At 40.8% G+C, this 22127-nt stretch overlaps 1 protein-coding gene across 3 annotated transcripts in view; it reads right to left on the bottom strand.

Annotated features, from left to right (window-relative positions):
• ZMAT4 (zinc finger matrin-type 4) overlaps positions 1-22127 on the bottom strand; it is a 297965-nt gene that overhangs the window by 38177 nt on the left and 237661 nt on the right. For all 3 annotated transcript variants that reach the window (XM_038746656.1, XM_038746655.1, XM_038746658.1), the window contains one exon: positions 4721-4817. In XM_038746656.1, coding sequence (XP_038602584.1) covers positions 4721-4817 — 97 coding nt within the window. The remainder of the gene's footprint in view (positions 1-4720; positions 4818-22127) is intronic.

The following is a 22127-nucleotide window of genomic DNA, read 5'->3' as shown; positions in this document are numbered from 1 at the left end:
GAACAGTGAGTAATCTGGCACTAGAGGAGTGCACTGTGCATGCTGGGCTGTAGTAGGAGATTAGTGATGTGAGGTAGGGTAGGGCAAACTGATTGACTGCTTTAAAGTCAAAGGTAAGGAGTTTCTGTTTGATGTTGAGGTGGATGGGCAGCAATTGGACGTACTTGAGGAGTGGGGAGACATTAACTGAATGCTTTTGTTGATAAATGATTAGTGCAGCAGAGTGAAGTATGGACTGGAATGGGGTGGGACAGAAGGTCAGCGAGAGGCAGATACAGTTGTCAAGGTGGGCTAGTTTAGACTATGAGCCTGCTGTTGGGTAGGGACTGTCTCTGTTGCTGAATTATACTTTCCAAGTGCTTAGTACAGTGCTCTGCACACAGTAAGCAATCAATAAATATGATTGAATGAATGAAGTGCTAAAATCAGCATGGTAGCAGTTTGGCTGGAGAGGAAAGTACTGATTTTAGCAATGTTTTGAAGGGCGAACTGACAGGATTTGGTGACAGAGTGAATATATGGGTGGAATGGGAGAGATGAATCAAGGACAATGCCAAGGTTAGGGGCTTGTGAAGTAGTGAGGATAGTGATGTTGTCTACAGTGATAGGAAAGACATGGGGAGGACAGTGTTCAGACATGTGACTAGTAAATTTGGCTGTTCAAAGAAATACAAAATCCTTTGGCTCTTAAAGCTGTCACCAAATCTGGCTACCTAGTTTGATTTGCTTGACTAAATGAAGAGATAGAAAACAGAATAACAAAAAGCCAGAATCGATTCTGGCTAGATTATAAAACAGAACCTGGCAACATCACAAAAGTTGAGCAACACAAGACTGCAGTTGGTAGCCACTCTAGTATAATAATTATGACATTTGTTAAGCACTTACTATGTGCTAAGTACTGTTCTAAGCGCTGGGGTAGTCAGGTTGTCCCACGTGGGGCTCACGTTCTTAATAATAATAATGATGGCATTTATTAAGCACTTACTATGTGCAAAGCACTGTTCTAAGTGCTGGAAGGGTATAAGGTAATCAGCTTGTCCCACGGGGGGCTCACAGGCTTCATCCCCATTTGACAGATGAGGTAACTGAGGCACAAAGAAGTTAAGTGGCTTGACCAAGGTTACAAAGCAGACAAGTGGCAAAGCTGGGATTAGAATCCACATCCTCTGACTCCCCAGCCCGTGCTCTTGCTGCTGGTAAGAAACCTGACCTAATAAAATACACATCTTGTTTGCAGAGGAGTTTCACCAGCCCCACATGCAAACTACAGAAAACATCAAATCACAGGGTAAGATCATGAGCAAGAACAAAGGCAGCTCACTAGCCCCGAATCAATGTTCACAGCAGGATAATGAAAGGACAGTGGATGATAGCCCAAACAGTTGCTGTATGATGAATTCAAAGAAATCTCACACAAGACAGAAGGGCAGAATAAACAATTTAAGCATACAGTGAAACAGCCTCAAACAATACAAAATTGCAGTGAACTGTTGAGAGATCCCTGCAGCAGACAGATTATCCTGCCCTGGAGCAACTGGGAGAAGTGATGATCTTCTCAAGCACAGACTTTGAGAAGACTGAAATAGCAAAAGGCAGGCTCAATGACATAGGTCCTGAATGGGACAGATCCATTACTGCATCAAAAATCAAACAATATTACAATATGTACTGGTTTTCCTTCAGTCTTTTAAGCCAAAATTGTGACCATGAATATGATCTACCATCATCATGTCATCTTTGAAAAATGGAGGATAGCTAGGCATGTATGGCTCAGTGGAAAGAGCCCGGGCTTGGGAGTCTGAGGTCATGGGTTCAAATCACAGCTCCGCCACTTGTCAGTTGTGTGACCTTGGGCAAGTCACTTCACTTCACTTCACTGTGCCTCAGTTCCCTCGTCTGTAAATTTGGGATTAAGACTGTGAGCCCCACGTGGGACAACCTGACCACCTTGTATCCCTCCCAGTGCTTAGAACAGTGCTTCGCACATAGTAAATGCTTAACAAATACCATTATTATTATTATTATTATTATTAAGTCTGTGCCTGTGTGTGTGTGTATGCATGTGCACAGTAAGGATGCAATTTCATTGTGGGTAGGGAATGTGTCCATTCATTGTTACATTGTACTCTCCCAAGCATTCTCTCATGGTCACAGCTGGAGAGTTTCCAGTACTCTATCAGTCACAACTATGGGAGGGAGAGTCAAGCAGGGGCATAGAGAAGCAGCGTGGCTCAATGGAAAGAGCATGGGCTTGGGAGTCAGAGGTCATGGGTTCAAATCCCAGCTCAACCAATTGTCAGCTGGGTGACCTTGGGAAAGTCACTTAGCTTCTCTGTGCCTCAGTTACATCATCTGTAAAATGTGGATTAGGACTTTGAGCCCCACGTGGGACAACCTGATCACCTTGTATCCTCCCCAGTGCTTAGAACAGTGCTTTGCACATAGTAAGCGCTTATCAAATGCCATCATTATTACTATTATTATTATTACCTCCATTCCATTCCTAGCTTGGGCAGAGGCTATCAGGTGAAAGGCAATCTGCTATAAATCAAAACTCACCTGTGCTGGGCAGCAGCTGCATGGGAGAGAGTCAAGAGCAGAGACTCAAGTTGACTGCATAGGAGGCAATGGTAAACCACTTCTGTATTTTTACCAAGTAAACTCTATGGATATACTACCAGAACAATTGCAGATGGAGATGGAGTGTTCTGGGAAAGATGTGTCCATGGAGTTACTATGGGTTGGAAACGACTCAACAGCATAAGACAAGACTCTCCCAAGCACTTAGTACAGTGCATGGCACACAATAAGTGCTTAATAAATACAATTGAATGAATGAACTCTGCTCTGTCTTGCAAAATGTAGATTTGTTCTCAACTTGTGTATTTTTCAGTGTAAGCACAGGCTATATTTAGCATTGGTTCATTAGCCCTCTTACATCCAATCTTAACACAAAACAACATTTGTGTCCATATTAAATAGAAAGACCATCTTATCTGAATTTGTTTAGTGAAATTGGTTTATGTCCATATTAATCAACACAATTTATCTGAAGAGGTATGTATGTCATGTTCTTTTAGCTTAAAGCATGTTGGAGCCTTCCACTTCAGGATTCAGTAATCAATTTAATGACAATAAGGTCAGACATTAATCTTCCTGAAGTTATTTTCAAGATATTTTCTATATTCATTCAATTGCATTTATTGAGTGCTTACTGTGTGCAGAGCACTGTACTAAGCACTTGGGAAGTACAAGTTGGCAAAATATATGCAACAATCATTGTCACAAGAACTAGAACCTAACAAGGTGCTAATCTTGAATTTTTAGAGGCATATTTCTGAGACTCATCATTTAAATTACTAGAGATTTATGTAAACTAACGTTACCTCCTGCTCTTTGTCTAGGATACAGTCTGCCAATTCCCAAGATTAGTATGGAACAACTCAGAGTGAAAACTTTACAGCTAACCAAGAACAATAATTATAAAGGATTTCAAGTGATATCCAACCTATTGATGACATATTTTTAGAGAGCCAATTTGTTTATTTTCTTAAGAAAAGGTGTGTCCATTCATGTAAATAATAATGACTCTTAAATAGTTGTTTTATATTAAATTGTTTCTGCCAAATCCCTAGGCAGAGATTCAAAGAGAAACCAAACTGAGAATTATAAAGCTGCTTAAATGGGCAGTCTTAAAAGAGCATTAACAACCTAAAGCAAATTTGCCTTTTTAGAAATCTCACCATAAGCCAAAAATTCTATCAGATGGGGAGGCAGTGCGGTCTAATGGAAAGAGCACAGGATTGGGAATCAGGAGAACCATGTTCTAGCTCTAGCTCCAGCTTGTCCACTTGCTTGCTGTGTGACTTTGGGCAAGTCATTTAACTTCTGTGCCTCAGTTTTCTCATCTGTAGTGAAACAATATTTGTTTTCTCTCCCTCAGACAGTGAGCCGTGTTTGGGACAAGGACTTTGTCTACTCTGATTATCTTGATTTTATGCCAGCACTTAACTACAATGCTCGACACATAGTAAGTGCTAATAAATACCACCATCATCATGATCATTATTGTTAAATCAGATCCCAAAATTAATTTAACCTGGCTATTTAAATGACAGCAGCAATCAAATGGAGAAGCAGCGTGGCTCAGTGGAAAGAGCACGGGCTTTGGAGTCAGAGGTCAGGGGTTCAAATCCTGGCTCCGCCAACTGTCAGCTATGTGACTTTGGGCAAGTCACTTAACTTCTCTGGGCCTCAGTTCCCTCATCTGTAAAATGGGGATGAAGACTGTGAGCCCCATGTGGGACAATCTGATCACCTTGTAACCTCCCCAGCGCTTAGAACAGTGCTTTGCACATAATAAGCGCTTAATAAATGCCATTGTTATTATTATTATTATTAAATGTGATGCTCTTTTACACACAGACCTTACAAAGAACGGCCACATTCTCAGATGGAATGTGAACATTGGTTTATTTCCATGGCCAGGTATTTCACTTGTTTTTTAGGTCAACTCTCTTTCACACTGGCTAACTCCAATACACCAACAAAGAGCATAGTGATTGACGCCTACCTTTCCTTTTGAGTTATAGAAAGTAAAGCAATCATTGGGCTTGAGAAAACACTAATGATTGTAACTCAATGATTTCTTTCTAAAATGATAACAAATACACATGCATCAGCATTCACAGAAAAGTTGAACAGTGAAACGACCTACTTGGTTTGATGTTTAGAGCCTTTCAGATGAGCATGATACTGTTCTATTGAGTTTAGAGTGACATTACAGATGCTACATGTATAACTGCGCTTCAGACCTGTGAACACAAAAGTAACTTGGTGAGTTGCATTGTATAACCCAAATCATATTCAGACAACTTTGAATGCAAACAAATCAACTTTGTTTTGATTAGTTTTCAGAGACAAACTTCATCAGAATTCATCAGAATTCTAAAATGTGTCCCTCTAGACTGTAAGCTTGATTGGGCTTGGGACATGTTTGTGAACCCTGTTGTTCTGTACTTTCTCAAGCGCTTAGTTCAGTGTTCCCCACATAGTAAATACTCAATAAATACCACTGATTGATATGTCATTCATTCAAAGATGTCTTCCCCCTTGTATCCTTCTATTGATCCCATGACCTCAAAATATAATAATAATGATAATAACGATAATAATAATAATAATATGTGTTAGCACTTACTATGTGCCAAGCCCTGTACTTAGCACTGGTTTGGTCAGACACACTCCTTGCCCCATATGGGCCTCACATGCTGTGCAGGAGGACAAAAGGTATTGAATCCCCATTTTACAGATGGAGAAACTAGGGTAGAGTAATTAAGTTACTTGCCCAAGGTCACATAGCAGGCAAGTAGTAGAGGCTGGATTAGAACCCAGGCCCTCTGACTCCCAGGACAGTGCTCTTTCTACTAGGTCACATGCCTGAAATGATGTGCTAAATGGCAGGTTATCTAACTCAGTCACATTAAAGGCATTTAGAGACCTAATCATTCTCAGCTTTTCCAGTACTGTTGAATTTCTAAACATTCATTCATGCGGGTACAAAGTATGGTGGGAAATTTTGCCAAAGTCACTCTGAATCCCTATTTAAATATTATCTAACAAAAATATTGGATATGGTCAGGGTATTGGGGAAGGAGCATGGCTTAGTGGCTAGAGTGTGGAGCTGGGAGTCAGGACGACCTGGGTTCTAATCCCAGCTCTGCCACTTGTCTTCTGGGTGATCTTGGGCAAATCACTTCATTTCTCAGGGCTTCAGTTCCCTCATCTATACAATGGGGATTAAAACTGTGAGCCCTGTATGGGACAGAGACTGTGTCCAACCTGACTGGCTTGTATCTACCCCAGCGCTTAGATCAGTGCTTGACACATAGTAATTGCTTAACAATACCATCATCATTATTATTATTGGCACAAATGAGCCAATTATAAATACTGCCTATTGAACAATGACCTTCTCAAGGCCATCAGCCAACTGGGAAGAGGTGAAAAGTGTAACCTTTTCCCACCAGTCCCCACCTTGGTTCTCTGCCACCTCAATCCTTGCTCCTCTTCAAACACTGAATGCTTGCACTGCTCTGCCTTCCCCTTATGGCCTGTGGCAAATGGTAGAAGGAAGAATCCAAAGGAAAATGTTTATCAACTATCTACTTTGAAAGTACTTTACAAAGATTTCCTTTCCATTTTTCAGTATGTAAAATTCAGAAAGAAACCTTATTGCCCAATAGATGGCGAGTTCCTTGAGGACAGGGAACATGTGTTTGGCTTCTCTACTTTCTCAAACACTTAACAGTGCTTTCTTTACACTCAATAGATGCTCGATAAATACCACTGATAGACAGACTGATTGATTACTTTAAGAGTCAAATCTAGCAGCTCTAGGTTTTGTGCCTGCCAGTGTAATTGGTGATAGCATCCATCTCAAGCCCTTGAAGAAAGTATTTCCCTTGCTTAGAGAGGGATTTAGCGCATGAAAACCAGCTGCAGGCACTGCTTCCGTTAGACTTTCCATCAATCTTAGGATAATAAACAGTAAATGCTGTTTATATGGGTCTTCCCTTGGCAGCTCGACAACCACTGAGCACCTCTCTCATTTCTAACAAATGGCATTTGGGTTAGGGCTAAAAGGTGTAAATATTTTTTAAAAAAGAACACCAATCTATCTCATGGATATCTTCTGTGATTTTTCCATTATATTGCTCATGCCTCTGCAATCAAACGTGGACTTGTCTAGTAAATGTTTAGCCTTTTATTTTGAAGGGAAGTACAGGAATCATAAACTGGGAATGCAGTGCCAAGAAGAAAAATCAGAGGCAGAGAAGAGGATGTTGAATACACACTTATGAAATGGTTGTTCCTGTTGGTACTTATGCATTATTGGTGCTCAAAAGAAGCACAGGTGTAGCTTGCACTTACCAAATGCCTTTCCTGCAATTAATTCAAGGTTACTGGTGTTATTCAGTTCAATTCTGTCCTAGAGAGAGAAAGGGTGGGCTGTCAATGCTTGTAGAGGATTGCCTCTGCAGATTTCCATAGGGATAGCAGACCGCATCTCCCATACCAAACTGTGTCCCTGTTCAAGGTGCACCTAGGGGGCAAGGCTGTGATGGCCAGGGAGACTGGATCACTATCAGAGTGTTCCCAAAAAGGAGCCTGGAGAGTAAACCCAGCAGAGTGGAAGTACCAGCTTCTGCCATCCAGGGGAGATTCTCTAATTGAAGAAGATATGGCTATGGACAAACTTATGTTTGATGTTCCAACCAGACAACCATTGAGAATCCTCTCCACCCCTCAGTTATTATTGGGGTAAGTCAAGCAATCACTCAACGATATTTATTGAGCACTTACTATGTGCAGAGCACTGTACTAAGCACTTGGGAGAGGATGATGCAACAGCATTAGCTGACGCATTCCCTGCCCGTAATAAGCTTAATGTTCAGAGGCAGAGACAGAAATTAATATCAATAATTCATAATATATAATTTAAAGCTATGTACATTAAGTGCTGTGGAGTTGGGGTATCCAGCTGCTTCCACTAGGGAGCTAGGAGGAATGAAGAGTTGACCTCAATATTAACTTTGAAAAGAATTCCCTTTTACCCCTCATTTCAAGCCAACAGAGATCCAAAACATCTGGCAGGCTTTTCAGTCATTTCTCAAAACTGAAGGGGACATAATGTTGAGGTAAAATTTCCAAGAAGTAACTCTACCTATGTGAAATATTTGACTATTTCAACAATTAGTCTCTTTCATTAAATCTCCATTATGCAGCTAACCATTTCCTTTCTTTTCTTTTTCAGATTTTCCTGCTGGAAAAAGATTTAGGTATTTTTCAAGATCTTCACTGAATCCATTAAAATTCAGATTTTTTTAATGGCATTTATTAAGTGCTTACTATGTGCAAAGCACTGCATGGCAAAGGTGTCTTCAAATTCAGGTTCAAACCAAATGGTTTATTCATTCTTTCTGCTCATCTATTACTCAATTGGACAGGTCAGGGTGCTGTATTAATGTAGCAATATTGCTTCTCTGCATTTAGCTAAAATGGCTGTTATCAATCAATTGTATGTGTTCAATGCACAGTACTAAGTGCTTGGGAGAGTATGATATAATAGAGTTGGTGGACACATTCCCTGCCCACAAGAATGCAGCATGAGAAGAAGCACTGCATAGTGGATAGAGCATGGGCCTGGGAGACAGGCTCTAATGTGCTCTAATCCTGGCTCTGCCACTTGCCTGCTTTGTGACCTTGGGCAAGTCACTTCATTTACCTGTGCCTCAGTTACCTCATCTGTAAAATAGGGATTGGGAGTGTGAGCCCCACATGGGACAGGGATTGTATCTAACCTGATTTACTTGTTTCCACTCCAGCGCTTAGAATAGTGCCTGGTACCTAGTAAATGCTTTTAACAAATACCACAATTATATTATTATTATTATCATTATTATTATTATTATTATTAAGGAGCTTACAGTTGTACCAACTGCTGGTAACACTGCAGAAGAAAGGTGGAAGGTCTTGTTTCTGTAGCCAAGGAAATGATACTGCAACTTGATTCTCCAGCAGGGAACCAATGCCAACCACTACTGCTTGCTGCTGAAGTAATGCTTCATCATCTAGTCAGTCAGTCAATTGTATTTATTGAGCCCTTACCATGTGCAATGCACCATACTAAGCAGTTGAGAGAGTCTTGTCTAATGCTGTTGAGTCATTTCCAAACCATAGTGACTCCATGGACACATCTCTCCCAGAACACTCCACTGTCCCTGTCCACAGTGAGCTCATAAGGCATCATTATCTGGCTATAACCTTTTCAATCAGTAGTATTTACTGAGCACTTACTGTGCTCAGAACACTGTATTAAGCACTTGGGAGAGTACAATATTACAAAGTTAGTGGAGATATTTCCTGTCCATAGTGAGTTGTAACGTAGTTAAATGGGGAATTTATCATTGATAACAATAATACTGGTATTTTTTAAGCACCAATCATGTGCCAAACCCTGTAAAAAGTGGTGGGGTAGATAAAATGAAACCTGACTGTACACAGCTAAAACCCACACAATATTCACAGCCTAAGGATAGGGAGAACAGGTATTTAATCCCCATTTTGCAGTAGAGGAAACTGTGGCACAGAGAAGTTAACTGACCTGCCCCAGCAGGCAAGTGGTAGAACTTACCTATGTTCTTTCCATGGGGCAACACTGCTTCTCTTCATTTCTTTCTCTTACTGAACTTATTGTACTAGGCAATCAATTAAAGCATACAATTTCCCCAAAATGAAGATCTGACCTCAATATATATATATATATAATATTGATTATGGTACTTGTTAAGCATTTACTATGTGCCAAGCACTCTTCTAAGCACTCGGGTAGAGACAAGTTAATTGGGTTGGACACAGTCCTTGTCCCATAGGGGTCTAATGTATAGATCATATTTATATCATATATATAATAATAATAATAATAGTGATGGCATTTGTTAAGTGCTTACTATGTGCACAGCATTGTTCTAAGCACTGGGGAGGATACAAGGTGATACAGTTGTCCCACATGGGGCTCACAGTCTTCATTCCCATTTTAACTGAGGCACAGAGAAGTGAAGTGACTTGCCCAAAGTCACACAGCTGACAAGCGGTAGAGCCATATATCATATACATCCAATATAAAATATGCAAAGTTCTAGAATCATAGAGATAATTTTTCAGCTTCATGCTATGAAACAAAAACTAGAGTTTGCCTCTTTTCTCTATATTCTTTGCAGGATTTCCTGCCTTGCTCTGATGTTCACCAAATGTTAAATATTCATAATAAAGCAGCATAATAATGCTGGCAGGAACTGGTTACTGGAGGCTGCCAAGCCCTATTCAATCAATAATATAGCGCAGTTCGATCAAGGTCAATATTTGTTGATTTAAAAAGTCACCTGTCAAAATTTTATACCTACTATGTTCTAGTGGGAAGATTAAAAAATTACAGTCACTCAATAATTTCCAGAATATAAGGTCCCCTAGAATGTAAGAGACAAAGGACTGAGGAGACATGTGTCAATAATTTATCAAGGTGAAAAAAAAATAAAACTTTTCTTTCTCAACTGTATTCCCAGAAATCACCTATGTTATAGCTAAATGATAACCTTCTGAGGCTTTGTATTTTATACTTGTTTGGACTTGGTAGTGCCACCAATATCCAAATGATAAGGTGACATCTCTGTCAAGCACTTAGTACAGTGCCAAGCACTTAGTACCGTGCTCAAGTGCTTAGTACAGTGCTCTGCACACAGTAAGCGCTCAATAAGTACGATTGAATTTGATAGATATTTATTTTCTTTTGTGGAAACCGGCACAGTACAGATGAGAAACATTTGTTTGAAATTGTGCACGTGAGTTTTTTTTTCCAAAATGAGGCATTCTTACATCACTTTTGATTGGCTTATGAGTCTGGATTGATGGATAGCTCCTGGTCAAGCTATCTTGACACCTTTCTACTCTTGGCCCACTGCCAGGACTACTGGGACTGTTCTGAGATCCCCCCAACCTTAGGACAGTAAGGCAAGACTGGAGGTTACTATGCTCCAAATAGCAGTAATAGTAGTAGCAGTAATACTAGAATTTATTAAGTGCTTTCTGTGTGCAAAACACTTACTAGAAATCAGACATGATCCCTGGCCCTCTAGGGGCTCATAATCTATGAATAATCAGACTTTGGGTTAAGAGTTTGCAAAAAATTACAGGATGCAGACAGATCAGCAGTGAGGAAATAAATACTAAGGCAACATAAAACACAGGGATAAATACACAAAAGGAAAACAAAAATCAGTAGGATTCTGTACTCCAAAGATCAGAATTCTAGGCTCCCCATGGCTCAGATTCCAAGGCAAGGACATCACTTTATATGGCTCTCCACTTCATGTTGTCTAAAACAAGTACCAGATTGATGTCTGCCATCAATGTAATTGTTTATGCAGATTTGTAAAAGGGAGAATTTTCTATGACATTCCTTTTACAATCTTATTGGAGGGTAGAACTGCATGGGCTAGTGGAAAAAGTATTGATTTGGGATCCAGGAAACCCCCTAGGTTCTAATCTTAGCTATATCACTGATCTGCTCTGTGACTTTGGGAAGTTTAACATCTCTGGGCTTCCACATCTGTAAAATGAGGAAAGATCCCTTCTCTCCCTCTCTCTTATACTGAGTACTCTTGTGTGGAACAGAGATTGTGTCAGATCTGATTATCTTGAACGTACTCCAATGCATAGCACAGTACTAGGCTCCTAGTAAGTGTTTTATAAATGCTACGATTAAATATTTGAATACCTTTCCTGATAGATCAAAATTTAGAACATATACCAATTACTCTTCTTGTCATATACTTGAGCTGAAAAAAAACTCCACTGTTTGACATTTTTTAGATATATAGAAGGCTCACATTCCTGTGATGGATTCTTAGATCTTTAGAAGACTCTTCACATTGTATCTCAATATTTTATATTTACTCAGCTTTTAAATGAAGAGATTTGGGGCAATGATTGGGGAGTTAATTGAAGACTCTGTGATTGTAGTCCTGGCCCCTTGAGGTCCAGCACTAGAACCAATCTGCATACCCTATTTGTTTTCTCTTCTGGTTGACAGTTTCTTTCAAAAATAGCATTTTACTCATGGTACGATTATGATCCTAGATTAGCAACACTTTGTGTCAATGTCAATTCAATGGCAACTGTTCATATCAATGTGCAAACATTTGTATGATAAACTGAAATTGAGTTGTACAATTAACAAACGTCCTTGGTCATCGACACCACAAGAATGGAGACAGTGAATTTCTTCTAAAGAGAAAAAGGGATTTTAAAAGTAAAACTCATGAAGTGTAAAAGTTAAAGACACAGGGAAGAAAAAGGCAGACAAAGAAGCAGCCCCTCTCCTGCTAAAGTAGATGTACAGACTCCTGGTTAAGAGGTTGCGAAAAATTACAGGATGCATTTGAATTTTATATATATTTAGAGCATGTCTGTAAAATTTAATGTTAAAATGTAAAATGCTCACTTGGATAAAGTAAGCTCAGGGTTTTTTTTTCAGAAGTGGGTATCATAGTTTCATACTGCACTAAGTACAGCAGAGTCTGGGATAGAGAGAAAAAAATGACATGATACCTGAGAGAATAATCAGGGCTTTTTTTCCTGTGGGGAAAAGACCACCTGTACCTTTTTTGATTATCACCTCCTCATTTCACCAATTTGGAGAAAACCCTGAAAGGAGGGGCAGAAGGGAATGAGGGGCAGGGAGGAGGGGTTGAGGCTCTATGATCCTACATGTCTGATGCAACATTGCTCAGAGCTGATTTCTGGGAGCTCTGAACCCCAGCCCTTCTCTAGTCAATTCTCTAGGCTGCCTCAGAGGAAAGGCAGAGAATGGCTCCTATTCCACAGTGCTTTGCGACAGGGGCTAAAGGAACTGTTCTCTCCCAGCCCCTGATGCTCTATTAGTATCTGAAATGCACAAGTGATGTCCTCCTCCTAAGATTCCTCATCCTAGCCACCATCTTGATTCAATCTTACCTCCATCTCTGGTCTCTCTCAAGCTTCAAATGTTGCTCACCTTGCCAAAATTGTGCCCGCAACATGGGAGGGGAGGGGTTAGTTCCCTCTGACCCCATGGATATGTATCTACACCTGGGTACATCTGCATAACAAACTTTAATCTCTTGTCAGACTGTTGAATCCTATTAAGCATAACAGGCTCATGCAGAAAATATGCAAACATGAGGCAAAATGGACTATTTTTTTCACTTCTATGATTTAGATTCTTCTACCAAAGAATCTGGAGAAAATTAGTCACATAGAAACAGCTAAGTAACTGGGTAGCAAACACTTATTTTGTTTTGCATTAAATGAAGTTAGATTCCTGTTGATCCACTGGAGGGGATGCATGTTGTCTATCTTTGTAAGATGAAAGGAGATGCTGTTCATTTCATAAACGAAATGCAGAGTTTGACTTTTACCTTGGAGCTTGGGAAAATTGCATGAGCTTTGGTATTTTTTGTTGAAAACATAAATAAAAACTGGATTTATCAGGTACTTGAATAATTTAGGATGTCCTTGGAAAGGAATGTCAATCTAGTAGCCTCTTATCTCTTCTCTAAAGTATTTTACAAGGAATAAAGAGGCAGTAAAGTGGGAACATCAGAGACATTAGGGTGTATGTGGGAGTGTGTGTGTGTGTGTGTGTGTGTGTATAAAATAGGAATTGGCAACCTTTTTGTGCAGAAGATACAAACAAAAGGAAACCTTAGAGTATTTGGTGCACAGAGTTAATCATACAATATGAACTCACATCAATGTATTTCACTTCACTGGGGGAGATATAATTATAAATTAATAACACAAAATACTTTTAAATTAATAGGGTGCTTACACTGCCATTTTCTAATGACATATAATAATTATTATAGTAATGTTAATAACAACAATAGTAATACTTGTTAAACACTTACTATATGCCAAGCACTGTTCTAAGCACTGGGGTAGATACAGTTAAATCAGTTTGGACACAATCCCTGTTCCACATGGGGCTCATAGTCTAAGTAGGAGAGAGTAGGATGTAATATCCATTTTACAGATGGGGGAACTGAGGCACAGAGAAGTTCAGTGACTTGCCTAAGGTTACATAGCAGGCATGTGGCAGAGTGGGATTAGAATCCAGGTCCTTAGACTCCCAGGCCTGTGCTTTTTCTGTTAGGCCACACTGCTTAGCAAGAGGGTGTAGATTAAAAGAATGGGAGAGGAGAAACATGAAGAGGATGGGCAAGGAAAAGATAGAAAAGGGTAAGAGTGGGGTGGGAAAGAGAGAGAAAAGAAAGGGAGGATGAATTAATTTCTGGTTCTTTTCATTTAGGAAGTAGGGAGGGTGGGTGCCAGAGTTGTAAAGCACTGTGACTGCTATTGTCTCCACCTCCTTCATTCCCCCCCCCCCCCCACCCCTTCTCTTCCTCTTCCTCCTCTCTTGCCCAGATTGGCTGACTTGCTCTGGTGTCACTGCTGCTTACCTAGGCCTGGGGGTCTGGAAAGACTAGAGGGGCTCTACCTTGCCTGGCTCTCGGGTGAAGGCAACCCATATTCCCAGTCCTGCTGGCAGAGGGCATGGAGTGAAGCTTCCATCTTCTCTTTCCAGCTCAAAGGGCCATGGCTGGGTGGCAGAGTTGGGGAGGGGGAGGAGTGGAGTGAGCCAGCTACTTCCTGCTAAAATTACCATGGGGACATAAATACTGTTGTTAACCTCAATGGGCTTGAGGTAGTGAAAGCCACTGGAGGGAGCATCTTGTGCTCAAGAGCTACATTTGATAAGAAAAGTAAGGCATGGCTAGAGAGGTAAAAGTTGCTCTCCCCTCGTTTCAAAACATTTTGGTCAGTCCCTGACTGGATTTTCCCCTAATTTCACACTTAAGCCTAGTACAGTCCTAGGAATTATTGACTCCACAGTTCATTCTGCTACAGCCTCTCATTCCCGTCAGAAGAAAATACTATTGCATATTACAATAATGATTATAACAGGTCTATGGTTTGCAGTGATTACCTTATTCTAGGGTCTGAAAAGGGCAGTTAATTGAATAATTCATTATGGAAATGCTAAAGTTCTGAAATACTCTGCTATGGAGAGTCACTTACTAGGGTCTTTAGTGGACTATATAATAGCTTGATTATAAATCTTCCTTTTTACATATCTGCACAAATGTTTCATAAGGGGTACAAAATTCCAGTCACAATTTTAGGAGGATTATTTGTCTTCTTCACTGACAGGGTATTCTGATGGTTCTCTTCCAACCTCTCTGACTGTTCCTTCTCAGTTTTAATCAATCAATTGTATTTACTGAATACTAATTTTGTGCAGAGCACTGTACTTAAGCGATGGGAAAAGTACTATACAACACAGTTGGTAGATATGCTCCCTGTCCATAAAGAGCTTACAGTCTAGAGGGAGAGGCTAGACATAAATATGAATAAATTACAGATATGTACATAAGTTGTGTGGGGATGAGCATAGGGTGAATACCAAGTGCACAAAGGGTACAGATCCAAGTGCATAAACGAAACAGAAGGGAGAGGAAGTTGAAGAAAGAGGGCTTAATAGGGGTAGAAGGCCTCTATTGGCTTTTCTTCCTCCCTTCAACCTTTCACCGTGGGTGTTAGACATGGTTCTGCTACTCTCCATACACATTGAAGGCCTCACCCTCTCACATCTCTTTTCCTTTTGCCTCCAGGTCACACTGCCTGGATGTCTGGCCAAACCCTCAAACTCAACTGGGAAAAACTTGAATTCCTCACTTCCCTCCTGGAACCAACTCCTCCTCCCAACTCTTTCATCAAAGAAGGCAACACTAATAATAATCACCACCATCAGCATTATAACTGTGACATTTGTTAAGCACTTACTATGTGCCAGGCACTTTACTAAGCACTGGAGTAGACACAAGCTATCCAAGTTGGACACAGTCCCTGTCCACACAGGGCTAGCAGTATTAATCCCTATTTTACAGATGAGGAAACTGAGGCATAGAGAAGTTAAGTGACTTGCCCAATGTCACAGAGCAGACAAGTGTTAGAGACGGGATAAGAACTCAGGTCCTCTGATTCCCAGGCCCGTGCTCTTTCCACTGTACCACACTGCTTTTCCCACCTAGAAGCTCAAAGGCTTAGTGCCATCTTTGTCTCCTGACTGTATTTGACTCTGCCACATTCAGTTTGTCTCTAAAGGTTTCCAGTTTTGTTCCACAGCATTTTGGGGATCCACTCCCTCCTTCCCCACACTTATGGCTCAAACTCTCATCACTTTCTTGTTGATCTACTTCACCAGTCTCCTTCCTGGCTTCCCTAACTCCAGCCTCACCCTTCTTTGGTCTATCCTATGAGAAGCAGGCCACAACATCTTTCTGAAACATCACTTGGAATGCAGCTCTTCACTCTGCAGTGGCTACTCTTTTCTCCCTGCATCAGATAGAACCTCCTTATCATTGCCTCCAAGACTCAACCATCAATCTCCTTTTTATGTTTCCATTCTCGTCTCCTTCACCCTAACTCACTCTTCCTACCTCCCAGGCTTTCCTTAAAACTGTTTTTCTCTCTAGATCTTCCTGCCTGTGACTTTTTGCTCATACCCTCCCCCTGCCAGGAACACCTTCTCTCTTCAACCCTGCCAATCCACATTGACTGTCCATCTTCAAAGCCTCCTAAAAAGCTGCCTCCACCTGGAAGCATTTCCCAACCAGTTACTACTATGCCTGTGCATGTCATCCCAACTCCCACTCTATCCGTTTATTATTTCATATATTAATTCATTTATCTGTTCATTTTTCCAAATTTGGGCTCTTACCTGTTGCACCTGTGTTTTTCTTCCTGTTCCATTGTATGGATACCTTTTGTGTCTGTTTATTTTTATTTATGTATATTTATATTTATGAATATACATGAATATAAATATAAACACTTGGATTAATGAATGGAAAGGAAGCAGTGTTGCCTAGTAGAAAGAACACTGGTCTGGGAGTCAGGGGATCTGGGTTCTAATCCAGATGCTGCCTCTTGCTTTATGTGGGACCTTGGGCAAGTGACAACTTCTCTGTGCCTCATCCCCTCTCCCTTTGACTCTGAGCCCCACAAGGAAAAGGGACTCCAATTTAGAGCTTAGTACATAAGTGCTCAACAACACAGTTATTTTTATCATTATTATTATGTTCTTACCATAATTAATAAAAATGTCCTTAAGAATATAAGTATTATACAACTTACATGATCTGAACTTGAACCCTGAACTTCCTTGGAGGGGCTAGTAGAGTTAAAAAGTCAGCTATAAAGTGCTGATCTCTTAGTTGCCCAGCAACTGAGAAACTATTCTTTGCCCTGGGGCTGTGCTCCAATTCGGCTTGGGGGCTGAGATCCGAGAGCCTCCTGGGCTGGGGTCTCAGCCAGCCTGAGCCTGATCCAGATGAAGCAGCCTCAAGGACCCCAGAGGTCTCCACAAAATCCAGTCAGGCAAGGGGCCTTTCCATTTCTGGGCAACAGAACAGCCTGGGACAGCCTCTGAGAACTGCTATAGCACCGTCTAGAAAACATTGCCATCCTTCAGCAAGCTCCCCCAAACAGGGGGACAAGCTTACACCAGGCCACATCCCACAGGAACCCTTCCCGCCTGGAGGGGGTGGCCTGCAGCTACCTCAAGTCTATGGGGCCTGGATCCCAAAGACACCCCACATCCTCACAGGTTTCCAGCACCCCAGATCCCAAATACTGATAAGTAGCCTGGCCTATTGGACTGAAGACTGACCTAGGAGTCAGAAGGACCTGGATTCTAATTCTGGCTCCACCACTGGTCTGTTATGTGATCTTGGGCAGATGACTCACGTTTCTGTGCCTCAGTTCTCTCATCTGCAAATTACAGATTAAGACTGTGAGCCTCTGTAAACTCATTATGGGCAGGGAATGTGTCTGTTTATTGTTATACTGTACTCTCTCAAGTGCTCAGTACAGTGCTCTGCACATAATAAGCACTTAATAGGCTTGACTGACTGACATTGACTGTGTCCAACCAGATTAGTTTATATAGTGTCTGACGCACAGTAAGCGCTTAACAGATACCACAATTACAATTATTACCCAAGTGGTTAGTACAGTGCATGGCACATAGTAAGTGCTTAACAAATACCATAAAAAAACTAATATTCTCTAGATAGTTGAGAAACGGCATCCAGGAACACACTCATACTTATCTTTCCTCATCTGCACCTACTCTGGCCCCAGACATTAGTTTTGTATATCACTGGGAACAAGCAAGGTGGGTGTTGAGGATCAAGTCAGTGCTTAATGTCTCAAGGCTTCGGGACAGGAACAATTCTGACTCTCCTTTCTCCCCCCCCATTCCCTCGTACACTCACAGATGGTGTACTCCAAAGGGTGTCCCATGCCCATGGTAGATTTTGGTTCAAGGTTCACAACTTCTCAAAAAATATCTTCTATTTGATTTGGGGTCCCTTTCAATATTTCAATATTCAGTGCAATACTTCACACCTTAGAAAACTATCCATCTTCATCAGCATAATTGTCAGTATTCATTAAGTAATTACTGTGGGCAGAGGTCTGTATTAAGCACTTGAGGAGAATGGAATGGTCAGGTGGATGGAACATTTTATAATCCCTTAACTAATTTAAATTACCAATGAAAGAAAAGCAACATTATTAGTAAATATTCTGTTGGAATGTAAAAAAACCAAAACACTCCCCTCAAACCTTTGTCTGAAGCACTTGTGTCTAGTGTGGAAGGAAAAATGAGGCAATGATCTTCATTTATAGCAGAATGCTCCCCTAGGAGCTATTAGTATCCATCTTCCACATGACTGCTATTGAAGACTAAAAGCCCACAAACAATTCTGTCACGGTAACTGGGAAAAGCAAGAATGAATAATCTCTCCTGTCATGAACTACATTTCAGAGCGTCTCACCCATGCCCATGATTTAAATGATGTAACCAAATTTTAAGTATCTTTTAAATGAACTTTTATTTGTTTTGATATAAAATCAGATACTACCCTATGCATAGGTTTTAATGATCCTTTTTTATTTTGCAGCCAAAACTAGCTCATGTACTTAGACCATATCTTCCCATGCAAAATTTAGGTTCCTTCTGGATCACCTAATCCCCAAACACCCTGCAGTTCCAAATGAAATATCTGGGCATACGAATTCTTGAATGCACATTAAGATGTTGAAACTTACTGTATGCACTTAAGTGCAAGCCTAACAGTAGGTTCAAAAATTTTACAAATACTGATCGATCAGTAGTGTTTATTAAGCACCTGATGAATGCAAAGAGCTGAATAAAGCACTTGAGAGTAAGGGACAGTTAGAAAGTATGATCCCTTTCTTCAAGGGGCAAATAATATAGCAGGGGGAAATGGTAAAGTTACAGATAAGAGGAGGAAGGAAAAGGGGATAATGTATATAAATTATTGCTAGGTTATGTAAAACATGCAGGTAAGTGCTATGGGAGAATGTGAGTACACAAAGTGGTGGAAAAGGGCCACTTGCAGGGGGTAGAGCCCAGGAAGATTATAAATCACTCACTCAATCAGTGGTATTCAGTGAAAACTTGGACAAGCCACTTAACTTCTTTGTGCCTCAGTTACCTCACCTGGAAAATGGAGATTAAGACTGTGAGCCCCACGTGGGACAACCTGATCACCTTGTATCCCCCCCAGTGTTTAGAACTGTGCTTTGCACATAATAAGTGCTTAATAAATACCATTATTATTATCATTATTAAAACTCACTGTGTAGGGAGCACTGTACTAAGCACTTTGGAAAGAACAATAAAGTTCAAAGACATGATCCATGCCCTCAAGGAGTTTATAGTCTAGTAGGGAAAATTAGGGAAAGCTTCCGGGAGGAGTTTGATCTCTGAAAGGCTTTGAAGATGGGGAGAGCTGTGGTTTGTTGCATTTGAAATGCATGGGAGCTTCAGGACAGAGAAAAGACATGAGTAGGGAAGGAGATGTAGACAGGAGAGATGAGAACAAGGCACAGTGAGTAGGTGTGAACTTAGGTGCAGTGTGTTAAATGAGTGGATATGTGGGAAGGAGAGAGATAATTAATACCTTAAAGCTAATGATCAGGGGTTTCTGCTTAATGCAGAGAGGAATGTGTAACTATTGAAGTTTTGAGGGAGTAGGGAAATGTGTGCAGAAATACATTTTATTATATTATTGATAATAATAATATTATTAAGTGCTTGCTATGTTCTATACTATACTAAGCACAGAGACAGAAACATGATAATCAAGTCAGACGTAGTCTCTTTCCCTCACAGGCTCATTGTCTAAATAGGAAGGCAAATAGGTATTGAACCCCCAATTTACAGAAGAGAAAATTGAGGCACGGAATGGTTAAGTGACTGCCCATGATCACAGAGCAGGCAGATGGCAACCTTGGATTAGAACCCAGGTCCTCAGACTCCCAGGCCCATGCTTTTTCCATTAGGCCATGCTCTTCTCAGAAGCACCATCTGGGAAGTGCAAGGAAGCATGGACAGGAGAGGGAGACCAGGAAGAAAACCTCTTAATGGCACTGAAACAGTAGCTTCTAAGAAAATTTTATACTAATGCTTTTTGTTGGAATTCAACTTGTTATAACAGAAAAATGCAGGATTGAGCTTTAATAAATTGGCATTTTCACATTGAAATTGAACTTGTAATTGTTTCAGGTATCCACTGGATTGACATCTGTTGCCTGGGAGAGCCAGCCTATCTGCCTGAGGTTTGGTGCCTACTTTAAGCTACTATTCCAGACTGTCATTTATGGTCAAAATTATCATCTGGGGAATTACTCTTTGTAAGTGTGATCATATACTTAATTCCCAATGTTAGAGACACCTAGAACTCACCCTTCTGACTACAAATTATGCTCTGAAACAAAACACTAGCTCATCCAAAAAATACAGTACCACAACCTCATTTCCCCTTTTCCTCAACCTCATTTGCCCCCCTCTTTGGCTTGTATAGCCTTGCCCTGAGTAAATCAGTAAGTGACAAAATACATGCCTCAAGCAAAGCTAATTTAAAGGTCTCAAACCCACTCCTTATGAGATCAACTCGTCCCTATGTTGAACATCATGTAGGTTTACTTCATAAACACATTCGGATTCCTATAATGCAAGGGTTACATTCTCACAAAACTCTGGGTAAAGGAAAACCTGCACTGTTTCACAGATCTGCTTTGATCTGCAAGCATATGCACAAGCTGTTTCTTCCAACACCACAGCATACTGGATCCAAACAGGGTGGTGTGCTGGATAAATATTCCTAATTCTCTTAGAACATTCTAGCCAAAATGGCTAGAATGGTATAGGTGATTATGGCAGAACTGGGTTTACAGAGGCATTCACACCATCCTAGATTTTTCCACCCGAGCCTGCCCAACTCTAACCCACACTCTTCAAGACAGGGGAAAAATCAGGAGCAAGTTGCCTGAGCTAGTAAAAGCACATCAAAATAAATTGAAAATCCTTTTTCTGCACATTTTTTTTTTAACTAAGAGTCATTTACATCCTCTCATGCACATAACATTCCCCTCGTGGCTGAATATCAACATCCTGAAGCCCACAACCTTGGCATTACCTTTGATTTCTCCCATTTTTTCAACCCTCATATTCAGTCTATTGCCAAGTATTTTTGGATTTCCCTCCAGGATCCACCCCTTCCTCTTCTTTTTTTCCTAAGTGTTGGGCAAAATACAAGTTAATCAGGCCGATACAGTCCCTTTCCAACCTGGGTCTCACAGACTAGATGCGGGGAGAACAGGTATTGAATCTCTGTTTTGCAGTTGAGGAAACTGAGGCTTAGGGGAGTAAAGAGACCTTTCCAAGGTCATACAGCAGGCATGTGGTGGAGCCTGGCCCAGGTTCTTTGACTCCGGCCTATGCACTAAGCCATACTACTTCCAGTGGAAATGGCACATGTCACGTCTCTGTTTTGTTCTTCCCAGGAGCTTAATACAATGCATTGCATCCAGGGAGCACTAAATAAATTTGATTATTTCTTTGAACTCCAAACAGCTACCATGCTGGTTCAGGCACTTGTCCTGGTTTGCTTGACCACTGTCTCAGTCTCCTCACTACTCTCTCTACCTCTAGTTCATATTCTACTCTGCTGCCAAGATCGTTTTTCTAAAACATCGATTTGCACAAATCATTAGCCATTCTTCTTTGCATCATGCAGAATCCTCTGATCAATTGCTTTACGGCATTCAGTGCTCTCCATTCTATTTATTTACTCTGCTCCCACTTCACCCCAGCTCACAATCTTTGTTCCTCTACAGCTACACTTCTAGATTTTAATGATGTTGTAAAGACAAAACTGGCAGAATTTGGGGACAAACTGAAAATGCTGGCTGAAAGAGAAAGATGAGTTGAGGATAATGCCAAGGTTATAGATTTGTAGGACAGGGAGGATGGAAGTATTTTCTACAGTGATGGGGCCACGGTGTGGGTGGAGAGGGTGACGGAATGAAGATGAGGAGTTCCATTTGGACATTTTTAGTTTGGGATGTTGGCAGGACATCCAGGAAGA

The sequence above is a fragment of the Tachyglossus aculeatus genome, chromosome 5 (genome assembly GCF_015852505.1).
Source record: "Tachyglossus aculeatus isolate mTacAcu1 chromosome 5, mTacAcu1.pri, whole genome shotgun sequence".
Taxonomy (NCBI): Eukaryota; Metazoa; Chordata; class Mammalia; order Monotremata; family Tachyglossidae; genus Tachyglossus; species Tachyglossus aculeatus.
The sequence above is the reverse complement of the archived record's forward strand: the minus strand, read 5'-3'. Positions and strand labels throughout refer to the sequence as shown.